Source organism: Eschrichtius robustus, chromosome 4, assembly GCF_028021215.1.
Source record: "Eschrichtius robustus isolate mEscRob2 chromosome 4, mEscRob2.pri, whole genome shotgun sequence".
Taxonomy (NCBI): domain Eukaryota; kingdom Metazoa; phylum Chordata; class Mammalia; order Artiodactyla; family Eschrichtiidae; genus Eschrichtius; species Eschrichtius robustus.
Window position 1 is genome coordinate 78,816,658 of NC_090827.1, and position 27,031 is coordinate 78,843,688.

At 33.8% G+C, this 27,031-nt stretch overlaps 1 protein-coding gene across 30 annotated transcripts in view; it reads right to left on the bottom strand.

The window, feature by feature from the left end:
- The window catches only part of FIP1L1 (factor interacting with PAPOLA and CPSF1), a 68,057-nt gene that overhangs the window by 3,447 nt on the left and 37,579 nt on the right, over positions 1–27,031 (bottom strand). For 13 of the 30 annotated variants that reach the window (XM_068542962.1, XM_068542953.1, XM_068542957.1 and 10 more), the window contains 5 exons: positions 18,609–18,635; positions 16,523–16,577; positions 15,074–15,129; positions 8,133–8,346; positions 644–781 (listed from right to left, as the gene is read on the bottom strand). In XM_068542962.1, coding sequence (XP_068399063.1) covers positions 644–781; positions 8,133–8,346; positions 15,074–15,129; positions 16,523–16,577; positions 18,609–18,635 — 490 coding nt within the window. The remainder of the gene's footprint in view (positions 1–643; positions 782–8,132; positions 8,347–15,073; positions 15,130–16,522; positions 16,578–18,608; positions 18,636–27,031) is intronic. The other 17 variants (XM_068542966.1, XM_068542958.1, XM_068542959.1 and 14 more) reach the window with 4 other exon arrangements.

Below are 27,031 nucleotides of genomic sequence, written 5' to 3' on the forward strand. Positions count from 1 at the left end.
ATTTTGGGGAGTAATCATTTTTTATGTGACTTTTATGCTGAGATTATATTTACATTTAATGCTCACCTTCACTGATATTCTCCTAGAACCCTAAGAACCATATACGTTAGATTATGAGACTGACACACTGCCCACTATGCCAAGAGGGCCGCCAGGCCCCATATACTTTATTCTAAAAGACTAACTACAAATTAGAAACTGAAGCACTAGATCAGAACAGGAAATACTTCCTAGAGTTGATTTTAGGCAAACAATAGGCATTAAAATTTAATGCTGATTTTTTTGGGGGTGTGGGGGGGGGAACCACAAGGCCCTGAATTTTCTTTGATTAAACTGAACATCAGTTTGTTTAATAACATTTACTACTAAAAACTGATTCAAATGACAAATTCCTCTCCCCCACCCAAGATAATGTAGTAAGTCTAATTCTCATATTTTTTATTCCATGCTAATTTTTGACTTATGGGAATTATAATCTGGTTAGATTTCAATATCTTTGTTGAAACCTATAAGGAACCAACTATAGTCTTCCAATTAGGAACACATATATGCTCTAGTGGTTACTTAGAAATGTTTGCTTTTACTTCCTGAAGTCAAATCAATTTCTCTTGGCTTCAAAATGATTCACTATTAAAGAGCAAACCTTCGAGAGGACTTGTGTCTGGTTTCCTCTTTCTCTCTGTGTCGTCTTTCTCTGTGTCGTTCTTCTTTCTCCCGACTTGCTCTGTGGCGCTCATAGCCTCTTTCTGCATACTCCCTGTATCTGTATCGTTCCTCATCACTGAAATCAGAATAGAAACAAGTTTTCTTGACAACTGGATTGTTGATTCTGAATGACTTCAAGCTACAAAAGATGTGACCTGAGTCGAAACCGGAAGCCCCAATGTTAGCATCTTACACAGAATAGGTGCAAAGTATATATTTGTTGAACTGAGAGGAAAACAATGCTGTTCCCAAATTAGCACTAGATCTAATACAAGAATACAAAATATATAATAATTACACATTATGTTAAAGGGCCAAGTCTGTTCTGTGCTTTCACAGTTATAGGGTAGAAATTTTATATAAATGCTGTTTTTCTTCAAAAATTGGGAGCTGTAACTGATTTAAATTTTAATCAGCAGCTTCGTTTTACTTTTTAGATAAAAGCATGTTCGTATATCTCAGATTTCCAACCAAAATTCTTATGATTATTTATAAAATCTTAGGCACACAGTTAAGATTCTAAAAATATATTAAAAATATTTGGTTTATGACGACATAGTGGAAAGTAGATAAAGGTTCTTAAGTTTTTGAATCACATAAAGTATATATTCATCTAATGAAGTGGTATAAACATTAAGAACAGAGTGACATCAAAGCAACTTCCATTTTCCAGTGAAAATTAGGCAATTGTAAACTGTCATATTGGCATTCTTAGTAGATGTGCAAATTTATGAATACAGGCATACCTCAATGATATGAACCGTACGTTCAGTTTCAGACCAATACAATAAAGTAAATATCACAATAAAGCAAGTCCACGAATTTTTGATTTCACAATGCATATAAAAGTTGTTTACACTATACTGTAGTCTGTTAAGTGTGCAATAACATTATGTCTAAAAAATCAATGTACATGCCTTAATTAAAATACTTTATTGCTAAAACATGCTAACCATCACCTGAGTCTTCAGCAAGTCATAACGTTTTGCTGGTGGAGGGTTTGAAATATTGTGAGAATTACCAAAATGTGACAAAGAAACACGAAGTGAGCAAATCCTGTTAGAAAAGTGGCGCTGATAATAAAGTATTATGAAAAAGACTGGAAAAAAAAAACAACTTCCACAATATCCACACAAAATGCAGGCAGAAAATTGCCTGTGGACATACTTGAATTCTGACATCCCAATAACTTAACACTGTCTGTGTGATGAGGAAGGCGGGGCAGGGGGTGGAAGGGGTTGGAGGAAGCTGGAGGGAGGGGACCATGGGAACAACTTCAAATCCATATTAAGCTCTGCCTCCATTTTCTGATTCTGGAGAGAATGGACCTAGGGAAACTGGGACTGATGGTAGTCATCTTTACCTTCTTAGACCTGTCTCTCTTGTCGTGTCCTTTCGTGAAAATGCAGACATACTTCTATTTTTCTCAATCCTTCAAGTCTAGTTTTTCTTTTTGTTCAGCATAGAAGTCAACATTTTGTACATCCTAATGTCAGTAAACTCTCTTAGAACGAATAAAAATATCTTTTAGAACACTGTGTGCTAAAGAGCTTTGGTTTCTAGAAATATATGTTTAATACAAATTATTAAATTAGAATTTGTACATAGCGTCAAGATGTTAAGGAATCTGAGAGAGAATAACAGGAGACAGAATCAGGTGAAAGTATAAGCCATATAAAAACAAATCAGCCTAACTGTGGTCTCTTAGCAAAAGTGGTAATTCAGGAGTGTGACACCTAAAGCCAAGTCATATTGCTGACCAAGTTATTATTGCCTGTGATAATTTTTAATGTTATTTTAAAAAGTATTCATATATGCATATATATATATATGGATTATATATATATACACACACACGCACACACACACACACATATGGACACATATACATACACAAACACGATTTTTTTTTTCTAATCATAAATGTGTACTTGGCACTGGGAAGGTGGAAGCATGTCATCAGAAAGGCAATGCACCATGACAGGCAGTGTGGAGTAGCAGGAAGAGTCCGTGCAGAGCAGGCCCAGGAGCATGTCCTGACTCTGTTATTTACTAAGTGTATGACCCAGGGTAAGTTACTTAACCTCTGTGAACACTCAGTTTTCTCATCTGTAAAACTGGCAACAGTCTTTTTCAGGGTTGTTGCAGAACTGGCAATAAATAACAGTGTTTGGAACAAGAGCAGGCCCTCAAATGGCCGCTAACAGGCAGGCTCACCATCTTCGTTAAATTTAATGTTAAAATTTTCAGAAGCAGAACGCTTTTTGTAAAGGTGACTGTTTCTAATAAAGTTTCTAAAGGAGAATAAACTCACACCTACCATAACAAACAAATATTAGCATTAATATTATCCTCTTTAAAAATGAGGTTCTTTGTAATGATTCCAACTGGATTTACCTAAAAATAACTAAGGTCAATTATCTCATAATTTGTCCTTTGTAACCCTCTTTTTTCCCTCTCACCCTAACGCCAATTTTTGTTAGCTTTGAGACCTTTAAGATTCTGAAGGCAGCCATCTGATGGGACCCTTCCTACAGATGGTGGAAGATTTGGTCTCGTACACAAAATATAAAGACCCCTTCTCTGATAAGCAGCTGCAGCACAAAGGTTTCTCTGAGCCTGGAAATCATTAGAGCTCATTTCAAACACCCTAGAATGACCAGCCTTCGCTCTGGCCCACAGTTAAGCGGCCTAAAAAACAGATGTTGAAACTGGTCTGTAATTTTCAAAACAATGACTGTAACTTGTAACACAACACATACTACATGCCATATTGCTGAAATCTCAGTCTTGAGAAACAAATGGCCTTTACTTATACTTCATTTGGATTTTCCAGAGAACACTTTATTCCTGGGATAATTCAGAACAACACAAAATTCTTCCACCTTTTTTTCCCTCTCTGGCCTTGAACTTTTAGTCAGATTTAAGTAAACATTACTCCTGATGCCCTACAGCTAGCAACATGAAAATCAAATATGGTTTAACCATTAACCCTTTTAGCTTCAATAAAAATTAAGTAGCATTTGTGCATGAGTGTGTTTGAAATGGACAAAGAATTTTATAAACACTTATTATTTATGCAAAGAAAAGTTACGAGCTCTAGCAGAGCAATTCATTTCAGACTTCTTTCCTATGAAGTTTTGCATTAAGCTCCTTACCGTGTGAACATGTACATTCTAGAGATAACAGTACTATCTCAAATATATTAATTTTAACTACATTAGAAACAATTCAACTTCCCAGAAAGTAATGCCCTTGAACTTAACAGAATTCATGCACTTATGTGACTGAAGTTATTAACAGCACATGTCCCACCACACAAACTCAAAACATATACTTCAACATACACACACATACACACAAACATGTATGTATGTACCATACCTTTACTTATTTAGTCAATAAAATGTTACCAGGTGCCTACAATGTATAAGTCATATTATTAGGAGCTACAGGAAGGAAAAAGATTAATAAATCCTATGGAGTTTCTTCTTGTACTTTTTTTTACATAAAGTTTTAAACTTCTAACCAGTCCTAGCTATCGTGACAATATTATATGGTTAAATCTATAACGACAGTGTATGAGTAATTCTGTATCCTCAGCACACAACTCTGTGCCTGGTACATAACAGGGACTCAAAAAAATGTCAGTTACGTGAGAGAGTGGCATGGACATATGTACACTACCAAATGTAAAATAGCTACCTAGTGGGAAGCAGCCACATGACACAGGGAGATCAGCTCGGTGCTTTGTGTCCACCTAGACTGGTGGGATAGGGAGGGTGGGAGGGAGACGCAAGAGCGAGGGGATATGCGGATATATATGTATAGCTGATTCACTTTGTTATACAGCAGAAACTAACACACCATTGTAAAGCAATTATACTCCAATAAAGATGTTAAAAAAAATGTCAGTTACATGAATGAAAGAATGAATCTGGTTCCCCACCACTCCGGAAAGAAGAAAAAAAAAAAAAAAATCAAGTACAGAAAGAGTAATAAAAACAAATGAAAAGTAATAGAATTTTTAAACTACCTAATTTCAAGACTAGAAAGGATTTTAAGTAATATCTCAACCATATTTCCAGTAGATAGTATGGCTCTACTGTTGCTTTAATTTCTGTTTCCATTTCCTCATCTGACAAATCAAAATTTAGATTGGATAACCCCTAAGGACCTTTCTGGATTAAGAAGTATATGATTACATGATCACATCTAACAAAACAAATGCTGTCTGAATCAAGCACATGCTCACATCTTGAACTGATATATTACTTCATCTCATCCAGCAAAATCAGAAAACTGTGTACCTTACATTTATCTTATCCATAAAAATAGCTGATAACAAAAGTTATCTTTAACTTATTTCATTCTACATTGTGAAGGTACCTAAATGGATATGTTAATTAGAAAGATGCCCAAATTAATGCTTTGATATAAAGGTTGATTTTTATCCATTTCAAAACCTATCTAGCTAACACAGTTTCACCGACAGCTTTCAAGATTGTTTTTTCTCTATTGTATTCACCCTCCTCCCTGACACGTGTTAAGTCATTTTATTCACTGACACATTCATTATGTTCCAGGCATTACTGTACAAAGTACTGAGGATACAGAGATGAAAAATGATAGTCAACACCCTGAAAGAGAAAGACATGCTTTAAAGAAAATACATAAAATGCTTAGGGAGCATGTGAAGGAATAATTAATTCTTTCTTTCAGGTTCAGAGTTGCTCACAGAAGACAAATATGAGTCCAACCTTGAAGAATCAGTAAAAGTTTGTGAGGCAGAGAGGATAGGAATAACATGAAGAAGGGAAGTGTTAAACTATGAGGCTTTCCAGAAGAGCAACTAGTTCAGTGTAGCTAGAGCATGCAGTATATTGCCTTGGGAGAGAACCGGGGTTAAAATATAGAAAGGTGCACTGAATTTGTGACTTATGGATCATAAAAAGAATTCTGACTTTATTTTTTATGCTCGCAATAAATGAATTCTTTCCAATGGCACAGAAAATTTTAGGGAATCAATTTCTAGATCCCCAACTTCCATATTTATTCTTTCCTAAACACGAACTGCCTAATGATACACCTGCAGGTAACACATATGCCACTTCTCTGGCTAACCTCTCCTCCATCAAGTTCCTGGCCTTTTACAAAAGAAAGGCATTCTTTTCACCAATTTTACTATAGTACATTATTGGCTCAGGGTATAAAAACCATCATGCCATCAAGAAGATCTAATTTAAAATATTAGTGTCAGTAAGACCTATTTTATTCAAAGAACCATAAACCTTCTATACGGCTTTAGGCCTTCCTTTCTCTCTTATACATCTGTCTGCTACAAAGTATGAAGTAAGAAATGGAATATTTTGGCCTGTGTCCTGGGATGTTCTAACGTCAGATATCGTGTAGAGTAGTGTGGTGGAGTCATAAGAATTTTCCCTGAACTAGTAAAAAAAAAGAAAACCAAAAATTCCTTCTGAAGGAAAGCAAAACAAAGTGCTGGGGAGGCAGCACCTTGAGTTCTGTGACTATTTTATCTTAGACTTAGATAGGAAATATGGATTAACTCATTTAACTGAACAGAAAAATGAAGTCAGACTTTTTTCCCATAGAAATTGGGTGTGATGTGGCTGGCTGGCTTGACAATAGGAGCTGTCTTTTACCAATTAAGTTATTTGGTAGCTATTTTCCATAAATAGAATGGGGGAAATTTGCAGCTCCAGGTTTGCATGAAAATAAATATCAAATACACATAAAGGTGTTTCATTTCTTAAAGACATTTTGGAAAAGATATATTTCCATTTTCCTAACCCTTTCTAAGCACATTAAGTTGAACAGGGTACCTCTAAAATAAAGAGTATTAAGTATAATTGGTAGTCTTCTGATAAGTCTTGGTAAAGCCCTTTTGGTGTTCTTCCAAGAAAGTGAGAAAACTAAAGACTCTGGAAACAGGGTCTTTGCAGATGTAATCATCAAGGCAAGATGAGGTCAGACTGGATTTGGTTGCAACCTAATCCAAAGACTGTTATCCTTATAAAAATAGGGAAATTTGTACACAGACACAGAGAGAAGAATGCTGTGTGAAGACAGAGACACAGATTGGAGTGAAGCATCATCTACAAACCAAGGGATACCAAGGATTGCTAACAACCACCAGAAGTTACAAGAGAGGCGGGGCACAAATTCTCTCAAAGCCTACAAAAAGGAACTAAACTTGCTGCCACCTTGATATCAGACCTCTAGCCTCCAGACCTGTGAGAGTAAATTTCTGTTATTCTAGGCTAACCAGTTTATGGTACATTTATTGCAGCAGCCATAGAAAGCAATTACACCAAGTAACAATCAGTTGGTTTCCAATTATCTGCTTTTAAGAAAACTGAGCCATGAGCTAACAGATTCTTAAAAATAACTTTTGATGACAGGTTAGCTGTGTAATTTTGACATATCACTAAATCTTAAAGTGTTCAAATAACTGAGTGACAGAGCCGCAACAAAATTCCATCAATTCTTATTTACATATTTTATGTGAACAAGGTTTCTCAATGCTTACATCAATATATTAAAAAAAAAAAAAAAAAAAAAAAAAGAAAGAAATATAATTAATGGCAAAGCCTTTTTTCCCCTAACAGTAGTAACATTCATTCATGGATACAAATATTATTTAGGGATGGGAAGAAGCTCTTTCACCACATTAAAGAATGTAGTTCTGTTAAATTATTTTCATAATTTGTATTATATTTATATATAAAAATAAATAAAATCAAAACAATTTAAAATACTTAATCTTATGGTCATTAATTTTTTAATACATTTTAACTTACATAGGTATGTTGCAGGGAAGATTGACAGGATGGATCAATTAAAAAAACTTTTTCAAGAAAAAAAATATTTTGCATTAGAATAAAATTCTTTGGGGGTCGTGGCTCAGAAGTAAGAATTCAAGCACAAAAAGAAGCAGAGAATTTCCAACTGTTACAGAGCTTGTTTATACATTTTTTAAAAATGGATAATGATGTTTAGCAAATCACTATAGTATTCTTAATCCACTGGATATATTTAATAGAGTAACGATAACTTTATTTTAAAATTGTGAGATTTATAACAGACTGGAAATTATATCTATATAGCCAACTATTTATATTTAAGGTGAAAAATTTTTGATGGCAAGATAAAAATATGTGAGGAGGTACGACGTTTTCAAAATTGTTTTAAGGAAGAAATGAACAAACAAATTTGAAGACTGCTGCTTTAGATAGTGGGAAGTCCTTACGAATAAACAGCCTTGATGCTTTTAAAATGGCTATCTTAACTACTCTTCAAGCAATCCTTTCCCAATTGTAGTGGATTTTCCATCCTGGCACTGAATATAAATTCTAAAGTGCATATAAAATACAGGTGTACAAATTCCTGTACGCTGAACATACCTGTTGAAAACACTCGGCGTGGGACTATGATCACGCTCCCTCTCTCTCTCTCTGGTGCGTTCTCTTTCTCTGTCTCGATCACGATCTCGTTCTCGGTCTCTGTCTCTATCTCTGTCTCGGTCTTTCTCTCTTCTTGAGTAATAGTCCCATTGCTTGCTGGTGTCCACAAGACTAGGCCATGAAGGAGCAGAACCAGGAAGGTGGGGAAAGGCAACTACAGAAAAAAATAATAATAGTTAAAAACAAAAGTTATGGTACTTAAAAAACAAAAAAGACCAAAAAAAGTAAATATCCCACAAAAATGCTTCACTAGATTAAAAAGAAAATTATTTTATATATAGAATATAGAAATAACATATGGTGAATACCCACAGTCTGGGTAAATACCCAGAAACAAACCTTAAAGATCTAACATATAAAGACTCTTCATTTTGCAACGTGAACAGCAAACGAGAATTAGATACACCACAAACTTCCCAATACATCAAAAATGTAAACCAGAGGGGGGCTTCCCTGGTGGCGCAGTGATTGAGAATCTGCCTGCTAATGCAGGGGACACGGGTTCGAGCCCTGGTCTGGGAAGATCCCACATGCCGCAGAGCAACTAGGCCCGTGAGCCACAGCTACTGAGCCTGCGCGTCTGGAGCCTGTGCTCCGCAACGAGAGGCCGCGATAGTGAGAGGCCCGTGCACCGCGATGAAGAGTGGCCCCTGCTTGCCACAACTAGAGAAAGCCCTCACACAGAAACGAAGACCCAACACAGCCAAAAAATAAATAAATAAACAAATGTGGGGTTTAAAAAAAAAAAAAATGTAAACCAGAATACATAAGGACATCTTCAAAGTGCTGAAAGAAAGTAACAATCAACCTAGAAATATGTACTCAAAATTATATTTCAAGAATAAGACTAAAACAAAGGCATTCATAAACAAAAATAAGCGAAAGTCATAAACAACAGAGTTCACCAAAAAAAACTTCTACCAGATATATGCATATTACATTTCAAGAGTAACCACTAAAAAACAGAAATAAGTATATTATTTCAAAACAATGTAGGGAAAAATAGAATTTTTTAAAAATCACCTGAAAAATTCAGTCAATTCAAAACAGAATTAGAAAGAATGCGGGTATGGGAGACAAGTGTAAATAGCTCAAAAATCACAATAATACAAAAGGCATTGAGTTAATTAATCAGTTAAGTGACAGAGATTATTGATTTGTACTTTTAAAAATTCTACCTAAATGCTGAAGAGACATAAAAAACACACAAAATGGTTGAAAGTAAAAGAATGGGAGGAAAAAAAGGAAAATACTAATAAAATAAAATAAAATAAAATGCTAATAAAATAGTAATAAAATAAAATACTAATACTAATATCCCCCAATTTCCATATGAGTAGCTGTATTAAAGCAGACTCATACAAAAAGGATTACTCGGGGAAGAAAGGATGACTACTTGAAGGTGGAGGATGCAACTGACCAAGAAGACAGAACAAATTAAACTTCCAAATATCTAACACCATTGCCTTACTTTTTATACAGTAAAAACTAATAGAAATAATGCAGGTAGAAATAGAAAAATCCACCATGATCATGGGAGATTAACATACTTTTTCAATTACTGACACTTTAAGCAAACAAAAAAATCACTATAGATACATGAGGACCGAGCAAAATACCGCTAACAAAGTTGACTGAATGGACATAACATAGAATACTGCCCAGGGCAGGTAAAGAATACTTATTCTTCTCACCCATATGAAACATCTATAAAATTATACTATGTACTTTCAAAGGATAAGTATAATAGACACCATGTTCTCCAACCACCATACAATTTAAATTAGAAGTAAAAATTAAAAATTATGGGAAAATAATCTCCATATATATCAAATTTAAAACACACTTCTGATAACTCAGGGGTCAAAAAAGTCATAAATTTAAAATAATTTAAAAACCGAACATAAATAAAAACACAATATATCAAAAGTCTAGAGATGAAAACTGTTCTGGAGGGAAATTAATCTTAAAAAACACTACATTAGAAAAGATGGAAAGGGAATGAATTAAGCTTTCAACTTATGAACCTAGGAAAAAATAGAATAATCTAACAGAAGGGAGATAATAAAGATAAAAGTAGAAATCAAGTAAATAGAAAACTACCATACAATAAACAAAGCTAAAAGTTGGTTTTTAAAGACTAGACCAATAAAACATGATAATCTTCTGACAAGATTAAGAAAAAAAGAGACCTCATAAAAATTATCAGAACCAATAAGGGACTACAACTACAGACGCTGCAGAGATTAAACAACACAGAGAATATTATATACTTTAGACCAACACATTAAGTAACGCAAGAATGAAAAGACATCTTGACTAGTCCCATAATTATTAAAGACATTAAATCCGTAATTTAAAACCTTCCCACAAGACCAGATGGCTTTTACAGGTGACTTTTACTACAGATCACTCTAATAATATACAAACTTCCAGAGAATAGGAAAAAAAGATTATTGCCTAACTTATCCCATGTGGCTTGTATAACCTTAATACTAAAACCAGTTAAGGACAGTACAAATAAAGGAGAATCACAGAACAATCTTACATATGAACTTAGTTGTCAAAATCCTAAATAAGTCAGTGTTTATTTTTAAAAAATAAAAAGGTAATCAATCATGACCAAGTTAGGTTTACCTCAGCAAACAAAAGCTGGCTCAATATTAGAAAAATTTAGAAATCTGCCACATTAACAGAGAAGGAAAACAATATGATCAACTCAGAAAGCATCTGATAAAGCTCAATATCCGTTCACAGTTTAAAAGCCCTTGGAAAACAAGAAGAGATTTTCCTTATACTGACACAGGGTTTTATCAAAAACCTAAGAGTAAAAATCTAGTAGTATAAATATAAAAGCATTTCCTTTAAAAAAAAAAAGGGGGGGGGGTGTCCCCAGACAAGAACTCCACTTTCAGTACTTCAATATTATACGGAGATCCTAGCCAGAACAATAAGACCAAAAAAAGGGGGCTGGGGGCAGGGGGAGGTGAGGAGTAAGAGTCTGAAACGGAAGGAATTGCAGATGATACTGCCTGAAGAAAATTCACAGACAAATTATAGTGAGAGTTCAACAGGTAACAGGTTACAAGATCAACATATATATTAATCAATATATATACATATAAATAAAACAAAAACCAATTATATTTCTAAATACAAGCAAATACAAATAGTACATGAGCTTAAATGAATACACCATTTATAAGAACAAAAAAAAATATTAGGTACCTGTGACTAAATCTAACCAAAGATGTGCAAGAAGTGTATGGAGACAATTATAGCACTCAGCTGAAACACATTAAAGAACACCTCCCTAAATGGAGAGTACTTGTTCATACATTAACTCAATGTCGTAAGGTATGAATTCCTACAAACTGTTCTAGATCATCAATGTAACAATAACATGGTATAGTAAGAGAAAGGACTCTGGAGCGAGGCTACAAGGTTTCAAATCCTGCCTCTGCCACTTATTGTGTGACATTAGGAAAATGGCCTTAATCTGGCTGTTCTTAAATTCCCTAGTCCATAAAATGAGAGTCGTAACAGTATGCCTGCTTTACAAACTGTCAGGGTTACATGAATTCACAGTGTTTATCATACTGTACGCATAATATAAGTGTTAATTATTAATAAAAATCAACAGAGTTTTTCATGGAACTTGCAAAGTTGATTCTAAAATAGATACGTAAGAGCAATGGCCCCAAAATACTTCTGAAGCAGAATAAGGTAGATAGATTTTGCTGGACCAAATATCAGATTTACTATACAACTCAAAAGTAAGGTAGTGTGGCATTATTAGCACAGGGACAGTTAAATTAACCAAATGAACAGTCTAGAAAGGTAAGAAACAGATCCATGCATGCAGGGAAACTTGATATACGAATGGAGAGATGACACTGTAGATCCCTCAGGGAAGGATAAACAAGTAACACTGGGACAATTACATCTTTACTTTATAACGTAGGCAAAAATTAATTCCAGATGGCTTAAGAACTTACACAGGAAAAAGAAATTTGAAAACTTTTTTTGGGGAAAAATGTATTAAAGAATATCTTTGTATACTTGAGGTAGAGAAACTCATGGTTCAAATATGAACCCAATTAAAATGTGGTATGACTGCACAGTTGATGAAGTGTTAAAAAAAAAAATGATACTTTTAACGTATTTGCCATAGAAAATTTCTTCTTTGAGGGGCTTGAGTATAATTATCGCTATAGTACAGAATATTTACACAGTCATAATAATGCGACTATGGTTTATTGTTTAGCTTTTAGAATAAAATATTTGTCAGGGCACAGATAATTTTGGTTACAAGACAGAATATTAGAAGTATAGCTGATCAAAGCGGGGAGGCAGAGATGGAAAAAGAGGTGAAGGCTTGGAAAGACACACAGTAGTAGAGACTGATGGTACATGAAACAGAGGGTAGGTATATAAATAAAAAGGGGAAGAAAGAGAGTAATATAATTTCACTTCAGGAGAATAGGAGAGGAGTAATGATGGTAAGTGAGTAAAATACACATCTATCACACTAGGAAGATAACAGATGGTATCTAAAGTTATATAATCAAGAAATAGGGTGATAAGCCTATGTAGAAATGCCATGCAGACCATCAAAAGAACTAAAAACCATTAAAAATGTTTGTCTCTGCAGTTCTTCAATATTCCTGCAAAGATTACTTTTTAACTAGGTATTACTTTATAAGCACAATCTTAATATGCACATCAAGAAAAATCACTGTTTCCATCTACAGTTACTTAGTAGTGTTTGAGGATGAACTACAAAATTCTAAAATAAACAAAGGTAAAACAGAATTACCAATAAAGAGGAAGTAGTATTTATCATCTTCATTCCAAGGCTTTGTTTGCCTGGGATAAAGACACCTAACTTTCCTCTATGTAATTCTTGTGCTATGCTTTATCATTGTTAGTACTAAAGACATCCTCATTAAAGGGGGGGAAAAAGCCCATCTCTGAGGGGGTGGTAAAGAGTGAGCAGAAAACTCTTGTTTTTTTATTAAAAATGTGCATATATTACTTCGAGAAAAAGTTAAATGCTTAGCCAGTTTTTTTAAAATGAAATCTTCCACAAGGAAACTGCACGGGTAATCTCTCAAGAATAAAGTCTTATTCTTTCTGATATGGGCTATTCCTCAAGTTCATCTGTACTGAAACACACACACACAGGAATTTAATGACAAAGCAGAAAATGTTAAGCGCCATAAAAAAGGTAAAAATAAATTTTAATTAATTTTATAAGTAATGCTTATCGAGTATGTACATATTATAGGCAGTGTGCTGAGTCCTTTATATTCAATTAACAGATGTGAAAAATAACCACCTCCAAGTGCAGAAAAGGGAAGGAACTTGGAGCTTGTTGGAGATGGGGATAATCAGAAAATTAACAGCTAATATTTGAGTGTTTATTAAATGGCAGAACTAACGTGCTTCAGTGTATTCTCTCTGATCTCATGAGGAAGAATTTTGCTCTCCATTTAATGGTTAAAGATCTACAAAAGTCACATAAATAATGAGAGGGGGAAGCAAGATTCCAACCCAAAGAGTATGACTTCCTGGGAGCCCAGGGGGAAAAATGTGATATAACCACTGAAACAAATAACAGAAAGACCACCTTCTGATGTGAATGAATGGAGTATGTGGCTTTGAACAAGGTGGGTCTGAAGGACAGTAAAAAACCCTGACACAGACACCTAGAAGGTTAACTGAAAGTATATGACTGATACTATGATCTGATCTCTCACCAAGACTTACAGATTCTATTCCATAAATGCCTTTGGAACCACTAATTTTCTCCATCCCCCATGGTATCAGCTGAATTCAGGACTATAAATTTCTTCCCCTGGATTACTCTAACAGCCTCTTGTTCTCCCAATCAAGCAGGCACCTCTGCCCTTCCCACCTTTCTCCCACCCTACAAATCCCCAATTTCCTCACAGTAAGTAGCCAGAATGGACGCTTTTCAAATGTAAACCTAACAATTATGCAAATCAGCATAAAACTAAATGGCTCCTCACAGCCCTCTGACTAAGGTCTAAACTCTACAGCATGGCTGTAACGCCCCACACCATTTCTTATCTCATCTCTAGATGTTCATCGTGTTCTCCACACTCCGCCCACACCACACTTCATTCAGTTCATAAAGCCTACCACACTCTCTCACACCCCCATGTTTCTGAACATGATTTGAACCCCAAATCAAATTATCTACACCCCACTCCAGTGGAGTGGGAGACCCCTCCATCATGCTCCTATGATACCCTCTTCTGTCACCTGGTTGTTTCCTCACTAGCTTATAATTTGTTGAAGGCAAGCAAACCTATGTCTAGTTTACTGCATCCTTAAAACCTAGTACAATGCACAGCTCTTCTAAAATAAATGAATGGATCAAGAAATCTAAGCAGAAAGTGGTATCAGAAGGCTTTAGAAGGGACAAAGTTGTCAAGAGTGAACATGAAAGAGAACCTGCCAAATGATCTAGAAGAAAAGATAAACCAGTGAGGGGGAAAGATGAGAAAGAGGTTAGTCAGATGCCGTGTGAGTTAAACAAAAAAGATTATGGACAATGAAGATCGACAATTTGGTGACAAATCCTAAATCCTTTTAGGAAAAGGCAAGGGACAAATATTCCCGTTGTATCACCATTTGTTAATTTTTAAAAGTATAGTTGATAAAGAAATGAAAAGTATTCTGTTAAGTAACCTGGAATATATGTAGGACCTAGTTCTTCCTGTAGTAAATATTTTTTAATTGCTCTGTAAGATAGTACTTTAAACCATGGAAGTATGTTTCTATTGTTTTAAAAGTACTTAAGTACTTTACTGATTCAAACTGAATCTGGGCAATTAAAAAATAACACTTACCATTGCCATATGGAAAAGCACGTGCAGAACGACTATCATAACCAGAGGAATGTCCACTGTCGAAGAAAAATATATTTTTATGTGTTGCAAGGAAGTTCTGAATTTTAATAATTTGGTGCAAATGCAAAACATAAGGCAGAATTACGGCTTTTATTTAACCACCATATAATGGTAGCTGTAATTCTGTAACTTTATTTTTTAATACTTTAAAACACAGGCTATTTAACCTCAAAACCTAACACCTACTTGTAAAGAAAATATAGCTTGTTAGTACTAACATGAGTAATCCAATCAATTAAGCCTGACTCACAGTAAGTAACAGAAACTTTGAGGTTAACAAAGTATTTCAGACTTTAGTTAAAATTTTGCCTTAAAAAACTGACTTTAATGATTAAAAATCAGAAATTCAGCCCTACTGATAGAATCAACAAATACTTTTTAACATTTTGATCGTGAAAACAAATATATGTTTAACAAGAACTTAAAATTAAATCCTATGGTCTCACAAGTCACACTTCACTGAGTTTTATCATTTCGTTTGAAAAACATATGCATGGTTTGATGTTATTGATGTAAAGTTCTCACAACTTTTCTTTTTATATAGTTTAAATCACTTTTTCAGAAATACAGTATTTTTTATAGAGTTTATTTGCCACTTAAGAGGAAATAATAATAGCTACCATTTATTAGTTATTTCTATCTGCAAAGAATGGTGCTGATGCTTTATATCCACTAGCTGTTTTAATCTTCACAACTCTATCAACCCCCCATTTGGTAAAAGAGGAATCTGAGTCTCAATGAATAGTTTTGAACCTTGCCTAAGAACACAAAGCTGGGAAATTCTGAAGCCAAATTTGAACCAGGTTAGTGTGATTCCAAAACCTGTGGGGTTAAACATGGCATTGCCATCCATGAGGTAAATGTTCTTTACCACAGCATTCCAAATAACATAAACCATAAACGCAGGGTATGAAAAATAAGGCTATTGCCACGCAGAAGGGATCCAATCTTCCTTTGTGGAAGCTGAGTTGCACTGGGTAGCGAGGAATAAGGCAGCTTTGCTCTGTGGTCCCTGAAAATAGTTATCCTTACTTAATCCTAAAACAGACATGCATTATTCATGATTACTAGTCATCTGTTTGTACATCCCACAAAACTTGACTACAGCCAAGTTTTTACAATCTAGGGGTTTCTTTAATAAGAGTATCGTAAATCAAAGCAAGATATTTCAAAATACTATCATTTAGTTTTCTTTGTCCTGTTTTGTTATTAGGCTATAGTTCCAACATCTTATATACAAGTAACTAATATAGATCTAGACTTATGAATTAAAAGGCAGGTACTATTGTTTATAAAATTAAACCTCTGAAAATATTACCAAGATACATATGATTCTTCTGTCAGAAGCCTATCAATGATAAAAAAGTTTACAGTATCCATACTGATTACCTTTCTATTGTTGGTATAAGAGATGGAGGTGGAGCGCCTGGTGGAGGAGGAAAACCTGAAACATTCAATCATAAGATAAAAAAAGTTAATAGAACATACACTTAATGCCAAGAGTTAAAGTTGCTGTGTGTCACTAAATTTCTCTGGGGATATAACGTGCTTCTCTATGTTATAATGGACAGAAAAAAAATGGAGCTTAAATTTATGAACAGATTTTTGGAGGAATATAACTTTAAGTGAACAGTCTGGTCTAATACACAGAGCACAAACTGGGAGTCAGGACACCCGGTCTTATTTTCAGCACCACACACAGCCCATTTTGTGAGTGTGAGAAAGTTAATCTCAATGCCTTACCTTTTCCATATATAAAACAGTAGTAGTGTTGCCACCAGATATATTTTAAGTATTTTAGAAGAAAAGCAAATAAAATAGCATTTACCTCTTTCAAAAAATATTTTGAGAGTTTAGATGTATAGAAATTTCCTTAAAATGTATAATTTATAAATAAAATCTTACCAGTAAATATATAAATGCTTAAGGCTGAGAACATCCATCATAAAATACGTTTTAAATAGCACAACCCTAAAGAACTAATTTATAAAGAAAGGCACATAATACAGTTTTTTAATTAGTTTAGAAAGGAAATAATTTGCACCTTTATATCATGAGGTCTGCATTCTGAATAATTCACAAAACTTAAATGAAATACCACAGAGTATGGCTACAAGGGACCTTAACAGTTAATCTACTCTGCACTTTCAAATTCAGATAGGCAATAAAATATCCCAACAAGACTTGAAGATTCTACAACTTATGATACCAATTCCTTATGACACCAATTCCTGCCAAGCTTTAATAACCCTGACTATTAGGAAGCACATTAAATTATATAATTTGAATCTCTCTCACTACAAATCATATGCTGATCTGCATGAGGACAAAAAGCAATCCATCGAAATACATGTTTGAAAACACTTCCACTAAGCTTCCTTTTCAGTATTCTAGGTAAAAATGAATCCCAGTTCTCCTAATCCTACTCAAAAGTCCATTTAAATCCATTTTTAGCCCTGATTCAAGCTGTTTCAAATTCACCATGCTCATCTTCACTGTGTCCAGTATTAGGTTCTCCTCTATTAAACATCCTAGCAGTGTAAAATTTAGCAATTACTACATTAGTCCTAGAGTCACAATCCTACTTTATATAGCCTTAAAATCACACTTCTTTTTAACCTATAAAGACACACCAATGATTCCTTTATGACTTTTCTTAATAAGTCTTTTTCAGACATATTCATACATAATCAGTGACTCTCTATCTCACATCTAAATATGTATACTATCCCATCCCATGCTATCTAAACTCCACTATTTTCTGTTTATCAAGGTCATTTTGAATTTAGACCCACCCTTCCAAGCATTGTCACCTCTCATTCTCTTTATACTTGACTTTTAAAACTGAACTCAGTAAACACACTTGCTATCATATTTGTATCACACTACCAAAAAATAAAAAAAGAACTGAAAAAAAATGTAAAAAACACTGGGCCACATATAAACTCCTACTGATCATATCTTTACAACAATGAACAATTTAATCACTGCTCTATGAACAACCATCTGCCCAGCTGTCAACCTATCTGTATGGTTCAGAACATACTTTCTCACAACATTGAGTTATGCCAGCAGGGTAAAAAAAAAAAAAAATCAGAAACCATGATAAAGTCAAGATAAATGATCTTTCTCTTCTCTTGCAGTCACTTCATCATATATAAAAAATTCATTGGTCTGAAAAAACAATTTTTAATAAAAATTTATTTTTAATCCTATACTGTTTTCTTTAATAAATTGATATGGTAAGAATTTTCTCAGAATCTCTATTTCTACAGAAATGGGTAAGACAAGTATAAGAAAACTAAATATCTTAATCAAAACTCGAATGAAGCAAAGGCAGAGCTGAAAATAGGACCTTGAAATCCCAATAGCCTATTCCACATTCTAACCACATCAACACTGTCCCTCCTGTAACTGTAAGCTTGAAATTTCATGTTTATTAACAATGATGGAGAAAACATGAAAAAAGTTTTACCTGGAGGTGGTACAGTTATTGGAATACCTAAAAAACAAGTGATGAAATTTAATATAGTAATTGGATTTCATAACCTGTTATGTATTTATGCCATCACCAAAGAAAACCTTGAAATAAAACCCCTCGCCTCATTGTCCTGGCTTATTCAGTCAAAAGCAGCATTCTGTTTTCTTGCGGAGGACCAACAATTCAAATGTAACGTCAGACTTCCTGATGAAATCCCAGTCTAACAACTTCATAACAAGGTTTCCCCCACTAGTTGTAATCACAAACGAAGTGAGACATCAGTTAAAAAAGCACACCTGTGCATACACAAATATCAAACTCCATGAAATTAACACTAAGTTTGATAATCAACATCTGATCTTGTTATTTTAACAGTTTAATAGGGAAAGTGATCAATGGGTTCTTAAATACTGCAGGTAGTGCAAGGTAACTTGGAAGATGATGGATATTCACTTTAGTAAAGCTACGAGGGAGGTTCAAGTGTTAGTGTGAATTGTTTTACTGTTGTTGACAGGAGTGTGGAAAGGTTATTACTTCCCTTGACTTGTGGGAGCAGAGATAGGGGGTATAGCCAATTCATATATATAAACCCCTAGGGCACACTAAGTCTACTTCTATAGAAGTCAGTAAATACTAATTTGAGTGACTCTCACTCATTAGCACACATTATAAACTTTAAGAAATAAGCTATGTATAAACATTCTCGATTTACATTGGTCGAATGTGCCCATAAATCCTAATTTAAAATTTATGTGTCATGCAAATTACAACAGTTTCTTGTTTGAAGAAAAATGACATTTCTAAGTAGGAAAATTAAAAAAATAAAAAACTTTTTCAAGGACAATTTTATACCATAACTTCAACAAAGTCAGAATGGTTTACTAATAAATCCAATCTTAAAAACTGCATCAAAACTATTCCCAAAGAGGAAAAAGTAATCTAATTCATTAACTAAATGCATAGGAAAAAATAGTGAAAAAAACTGCTTTCAAGTGTTTGCTTGTCAATGAAACATCTGTCAATAATTTATTTTAACTTTTTCTGTGCATGTTTTACCAAAATAAGAGGTTTATACAGAAAGATCTTAAAGCAGCAAGTGGCCTTAAAATGGAGAATGAAGCACCTTATTTAACCACCCATGCAATAAAAGGATATGCTAAACTTACAAAACCAAGAAGATTGAAAAAGATATATAAGGCAGCCATCATGTTTCAAAAATCATTAGGCATCCACAAGTCTACTAAAATGAGCTACACTTCATGGTAATTCTCATCCATCCTGAGGTACCTTGCTGCTTCCTATATTACTAAGCTAAAAGAATCCAGCAAACAATACAAACTAGCAGAGTCCCAGACACCAAACTAAATGGGAAATTAAGGAAGGTAGAGCATATTAAATGTTCTTAATGTCTACTATTACTTGATTTTCTTTAGAACAGTACAGATTTTTTTAGAGCACTACTGGACTTCACTATGTGACCTAGTTTTCACATTTAAATACATGACTATTTAAATGAATGACTATTGTCCTAGGTGTGTAAGATAAAAAACCATACCAAATTCAGCAACCCACTCTGTAATCCTAATAACTTTACCTAAGTAAATACACGAGCAACATGCATCACTTCAGCTAACTACAATGTGAATTCATGTGAAGTAAGAAAATACTAGTCAGCCCTCTCAAAATTTAGTCCTCAAAAACATTTATCAAACTTTCACAAAACATAAAAATAAAAGAATATAACCAAACTATTAAGTATGCTACGAAGGTAGTTAAAATTACAAACATTTTGCTTTACATTTTAATCTTACTACAGTAGTATCATAGGACAGATTTTTAAAAAATCAACTGAAAAGAATTAAGAACACAAAAATTATGCAACATAGATAGACAGATATAGATGTCTTTCCAAACAGTATCTACACATCAGAAAGCTGGCATGAGAACTTATAAAGGGTCCTTCTTGTGAGACCTATATTTCATCTAAGATAATTCAATGCAAATCTTTATTGGTTAGGTGTTCACTGAAACAGAACTTAAAAGTTGATGAAACACTATACAACCCATTCTTTGACAATTAGCAGATGTATTTTCAAAACGCTACTAAGAAAATTTAATATGTGATATAATGTTAAACCAACACAATTTTCATCTAAAATAATCACCGTTCGGTATTTGACTTTTGTTAACAAAAGAAACAATGTAATGAAAAAGAAAATGCATCTCAAAATTACCGGTCCTGTCTCCCTCAACAATCCCACCTTTCCTGGCCAACATACATGCTGCCCAGCCAACAGGCTTGAAATACACAAAGCACGCACTGTGTTTCTTTTTTGTATCCTTTATCTGTAAAATGAGTAGGGAAAAAATGTTTGTTTTCCTGGAAAGTTTTGTATACAATAGTAAAAGCAAGATTTCTATTACAGGCCAAAAGTTTTTGGAAAAGTAATATTCAAGTTCTAAAGGGAATGATGAATAGATTAGTGGTTTTGAAACTTCAGGGGCCATCAGAATCACCTCAAGAATTTGTTAAAACACAGACTGCTGGGCCCCTCCCCTAGAATTTCTGATTCAGTAGGTCTGGAGTGAGGCAGAGAATCTGCATCCCAAACAAGGAGATGATGATGTCACTGACCAGAGACCATACTTTGCGAATCACTGGATTACATTCAAACTTCTCTACTAATTGCACTGCTGAGCACCTCAATATTCAAAACATATAAACTAAATTCCATTTCAAATTTCTATGAAACAAACAAAGCATGTGACATTCTGAAGTAAAACAATACAGCTGTATGACAGCCTATACTATCTGCCATCTTCAAAAGAAAGAGAATAGGATTTAACTAATTCCAGTATGTAATAAGTACTTGTAAATGTAAAGAAGCATACGGGTGGGGGGGACCTAAAATCCTATTTAGGGACTGAAGGAATTGATGCAAAGAAACAGAAAGGCAGCAGACCAGCAAAACATATCAAGAGCAACTCATCTAAATTTCAAAAATTCTCACAAAGTTAATAGAGGCTCTGTACTCAAAAGATAAATGAATCAAAATTATCTATGAACTCATTCTCAATGTATCCCATCATTATTTTATATAGCTATGGCAAAAAAGAGTGATGTGATAGGCAATCTCTGACATGGCTTCCAGAGATCCCTGCCTCCTGGTATTCATGTCTTTTTATACCTCTGGTATTTATATCCTCCCCTTGAGTGTGGGCTAGATGTAATGACTTATTTCTAACAAGCGAAATACAGCAAAAATGATGGGATGTCACTTCCGTGACTAGGTTACAAAAGAGAGTGACTTCTATTTTGCTGGTTTCCTCTACTGTGTTCTCAGCATTCACGCTTTGATGAAGCAAGCTACCGTGTTGGAAAGGAAGTGAATCTTTTCAACAAAGAGGTCAGTGAACTTGAACAGAAATCTTTTCTTAGTCAAGCCTTTGAGATGACCATCTCAAAGCCTGTGAGAGAACTTGAAGCAGAGGACCAGCTAAGCTGGCGCCACATTCCTAACCCACAAACACTGTTCAATAATAAATGTATGTTGTTTTAAGCCACTATGTTCTACAGTAATTTGTTATGGAGCAAGAGCTAACTAATACATATAGTTACTACCTATCATTTCTCTATTCAGTTCAAATGAAAGAAAAAAGCACAGCAGAAGAACTATGTGAACTATGCTTCCTATTTCTCACTTGGAAATTACAAATTTCATCAACACTAAGTATGTTACAAATAGATAGGCTAATCACTTTCCTTATGTCTCACCAATTTCTACTTTCAAGTCATCAAGCTCGTAAGTAAATTCTGCACAAAAAAACTGAGTACAAAAAGTTTTATAAAAATCTTTAAATCTTACCTTCCACCACATGCTTTTCTAGGTATCAATATTTTAAATACTGTATATACACATACATCATCTACCACGTACCCTTTAAAAAAAAACAGGATGTAGACTACTATAAAATTATTTCTTAATAAAGTAAAATAATCACAAAGGTGCAAAAAGGAATGGAAGCAATTTTAAAGAAAAAATATGTTAAAAGGTGCTATGGTCACTAAACTTAAAGCAACAAAAATAGTTATCAGCATACTCCACACCTAAAAAGTAAAAAAGATAATTTTACATTAACTATAAAATGGGTGAACTATTTTATCTTTATTAAGATCTCTTAATCCTCCCATTATAAAGTAATCTAAAAGCCTATGGAAAACAAAAATTCTATGTTAGACAAATAAAAACGTCTCTGATAGAAATAGCAATATTTTTACAAATAACTTGTAAAGGAATTAATCTCTACAAGCTCACATCTAATGGCAAAGTGACTGGAAGAGTAGCACAAACAAAAGGCAAATATTAAACCATAATTAAATTCTACAAAATACAGCATCTATGGTGTATTAAAAATATAACTATTATAAAGGGAGCGTCCATGGGGAAAAAAGACATTTAAAAAAATCAACATCCTGAAGGAGCTTTTAATTTCTATTAAAACTTAAATTTAAATTAACTTTAATTGTGCCAAAAAATACTGTTTGTTACAGATAATTAGCATTATACCCTACTCTGAGCTTACTGAAAACACTGACAGACTTGGTTTTTAAAAAAAAATACAGAAAAACACAACAAAATAGAAAACTACTGAGTACTGTTCTCAAAAACTTCAAGAAATTATTTTTCAAAAGGTACTTCTAGAAACTACATTTTTAAAATGCTTACATTTTTGGCAAACAGCATCAGTTAATATGCAGATTTGCTGTGTAAGACCAAAAATCTTCATGGAACTATAAAATCAGCTTAATAAATGTTATATTCACAAAATAGCTTCTCAAATAAAGGGACAAAATTGTACTTCCTCAAGGATGCAGAAAATATTCATCGAATACAGGCCAAGCTTCTGCCAAAGCAGCAGTTCTCAAAGTGTTATCTGGAGCTTCCTGGGCGTCCCAAAGGCCCTTCTAGGAATCTGCAAGGTCAAAACTCCTTTCGTAAACACTAGGATGTTATTTGCCATTTTCATGCTCATTCTCTTACAAGTGTACAATGAAGTTTTCCAGAGGCTACATGACATGTGAAATCACAACAGATTTAATGTGGAAGCAAATAGGAGACTCCAGTTTTTTTCTATTAAGCCACATAGTAAAGAGATTTGCAAAAGTGTAAAACAAGGCCACTGTTTGCACTAAATGTTTTTTGTCATTCTGGAAAAATAATTTTTCATAAAAATGTTATCTTAATATGTAATGGGATTATTATGTATACTCTCAAAATAATATTTTAAATATAATATTTTAATTTCTCAGGTTTAATTTCTAATAAAAAATAGGTATAACACACATAAATAAAAGCTCTCTGGGGTCTATAGTAATTTTTAAGAGTATAAAAGGGTCTGTAACCAAAAAGTTTGATAGCCGCTGTGCTAGAAACCATACTGCTAACAGGAAAATAATCTAATTTTAGATTATCTAATAATCTAGTTTTCTGGTTCACTAGAAAATGAAAATAATAGATTTTCTGAAAATTAAGGAAGATCTTGAATAACCAGTGTTTGTTTTCAAGCTACTGTTAGTATGGTGGCAAGGAACCATATTAAATACTTTTTCATTTAAAAAAGCTAATCCAGAACTCACAACATTCATTTAGGACCTTACATGTTTGTTGTACTCTCCAAAACAAAACCTCCTCTAGTCTCCGTACAAATCCATTGTGGCCAGAAATACGACTGTGGCCTGTCACTTTCATGTATGTTCTAGATGTATGTGTATTTGAGGGGGAGAGGAAGCAACACACCTCTTCTTTTCTGTTAACTATCTGACAGTAAAAGTTCCTTGAATGAAGCTGTCTCTATCAATTCATCGTTGCTAAGGAGTAACTGTCCACTCATGCAAGAAGCCACATCTGTAATCTTCCAAGAGCTGACCATAAATTTAATCCTCCACACCAGGGCGTTTCTGAGAGTGAATAGTAATAATTAAGCTGGGACAAAAGGTATAATAGGACTATTCCAAGCAAATCTGGATAACACCCCAAATTAAGGGCATTATACATCATTACTATATTTGTTCCATCATATACAGAACTACAGTCTTAAAAACTTAAGCATTTGAAAGCTAATGTTAACAAATGCAACATTAAAATGTTCAAATTAATTCTCCAAAGATTTTTTTTCATTTTTCCTTTTATTATTTCTCAAGGAAGCAAAAAGAAAACCCAAGGTTTCTCAAAGACAAATGGAGTACTTTTTAAGGCAGTACTTACAAAAAGACTCCTGAACCACAGCCTTCTTTCATTAGTTGCTTATGCTTCTTAAGGTGATCTAAATTACAGTAAACTCTACAGAATATACTGTAAGCATGTGACTCTGTGGTAAATGGTAACTGAAAATGTGGCTATAATCAAGGCCTACATTCATCTGGTATATGTATATATATCTATGCAGCCATACTGTAGTTTAAAGCCAGTGCTCGTTCTGATTAATAAGTGCCTGTACCAACTGTCAATGTGAAAATCCCTTTGGTGTTATGGATACATAAATATCCTGTTAACTCAATTAGCTAACATATTAAGGGAATGTCAAGTATACACAAGACCTCTGTGATTAGCACTGCGGGGAAACATAAATGGAAATACACAGCCTATGCTCTCTCCAACAGCTCACAATCTAGTAAAATAAGGAGTAATCCAGATAGTCTCAATTTACAAATATTCGGTTTTAATATGAATTGGTATCCTTCCCTCACTACCACCCCCAGCAAATATACCACAGATAGGTACTGCTTAACCAGCATTAGAATTCATCTGAATTTGTATTCCTTAAGTGCTGACAGGATGACATGGAAATGTTCTCTAAGGATAAGCATCAAAGGAAATCTGGACAGGTGTTTAAAATATGGAAAGCATGTAGCTGAAAATTAATATTAAATAGACAGCTTAAGCAATAATCACTGGTACTCTACAGTATAATGCCATAGATAATCTAAACATAATTAAAAGATTTGTCATCCTTATAAACAGAGGTTATATGGCAAAGAAATGGAATGATTTTGCCATTTTGAAAAAGAACGCACATCCAGATAATGCCATTGCCTATCAATATCCTACAGGGCTTCTAAATATTCTTACACCAGGGAAGTATTTATTTTTTTATCATTAGTTCATACCACCTCTCTCTCACTTACTTTAATAAATAGCAAGTGTTGAAATATATGTTAGCCATCTGGGAAAATACTATATTAGCTAGTAAATAAGAAAATTCTTTTAAATCACCTTTAGTAGCTAGTAAAGCTTAAATAAGATTACAAAGCAATGTAAAGACTATTAACACATACATTGATCACCTTTTTAGTCTCATTAAATCAAATACATTCAAAATTAACTATTTCTACATTTTATCTTTTTCATAGGACAAAGGACTCATTTATGGATCACTAAATCCTCATTATTTTCTCTTTTCATTTAGTTAATTCTCACCACATTAAAGATTCAAGAGTCACAGATCCAGGCACAACTTCTGAATGGGTTCGGATTCAGAACAAGCAATTTATTGTTGGAACAAGAAATTCACTGAACTTTAGAAATAATGTTATCTGGAGTAACCTCTCCAGTCTTCTCTTTCCTCTATTTCTGAGACAACAGGTTCCCTAAAGCTGTAGTCAGGTTTCATAATTATCCTTTTTGAAAGCAGAAGTAATCTCAGAAGAAAATCAAAGGCGTTGTGCTTGTGGGGCTAATGTAGGTGAATTTCCGAGGTCAAGGATGAGTATTACAGGGAAGATTAGTCACACTCTTTAAGTGCTTCTGTACTCTAATTACAATCACCACCGCTTAAAACAAAGACAACTCTCTTGCAAATGCAAAGTGAGTGGACAAGCCTCTCTAGTATAAACTGATTTTATTAATAGAAAGCAAATTTTAACATATGTAGCGCATGTAGTTCTGGTAAGGACCAGGGGCTAATTTTTAACATTTACTACTGGCGTTCTCCCTAGGAAGAAAGTAATTATTATCTCAATCAATCCTGTTAGTTTCATTAAAAATTGATTAAGGGATATAAATATTGAAAGCCTGTTGTGAATAAAATAACAAAGGTCTTCAGACAAAAGGATGAAAGTATAAAATTTGGTAATTATTTGTGAATTTTTTTCTACTGTCACTGATTTAGTTTTTAATAAATAACCAAAAGTGACTAAGAATATGATAAAAATTGACATTAATTTTCTCTCTTGTTTAATAGAAGTAAATATCAGATACCTGGCACCCAGAAAGAGTCTCCTAAAAGGAAACCAGTATACAAAGAAAGATGACCAGACAGACTGAGATTTTCATTTCAATCCCTTCACAGGATATAATTTTTTTGACCTATGCCATTCTGAAAGTATTTTTAAATTTTTTTTCAAAACAAGTTAATAC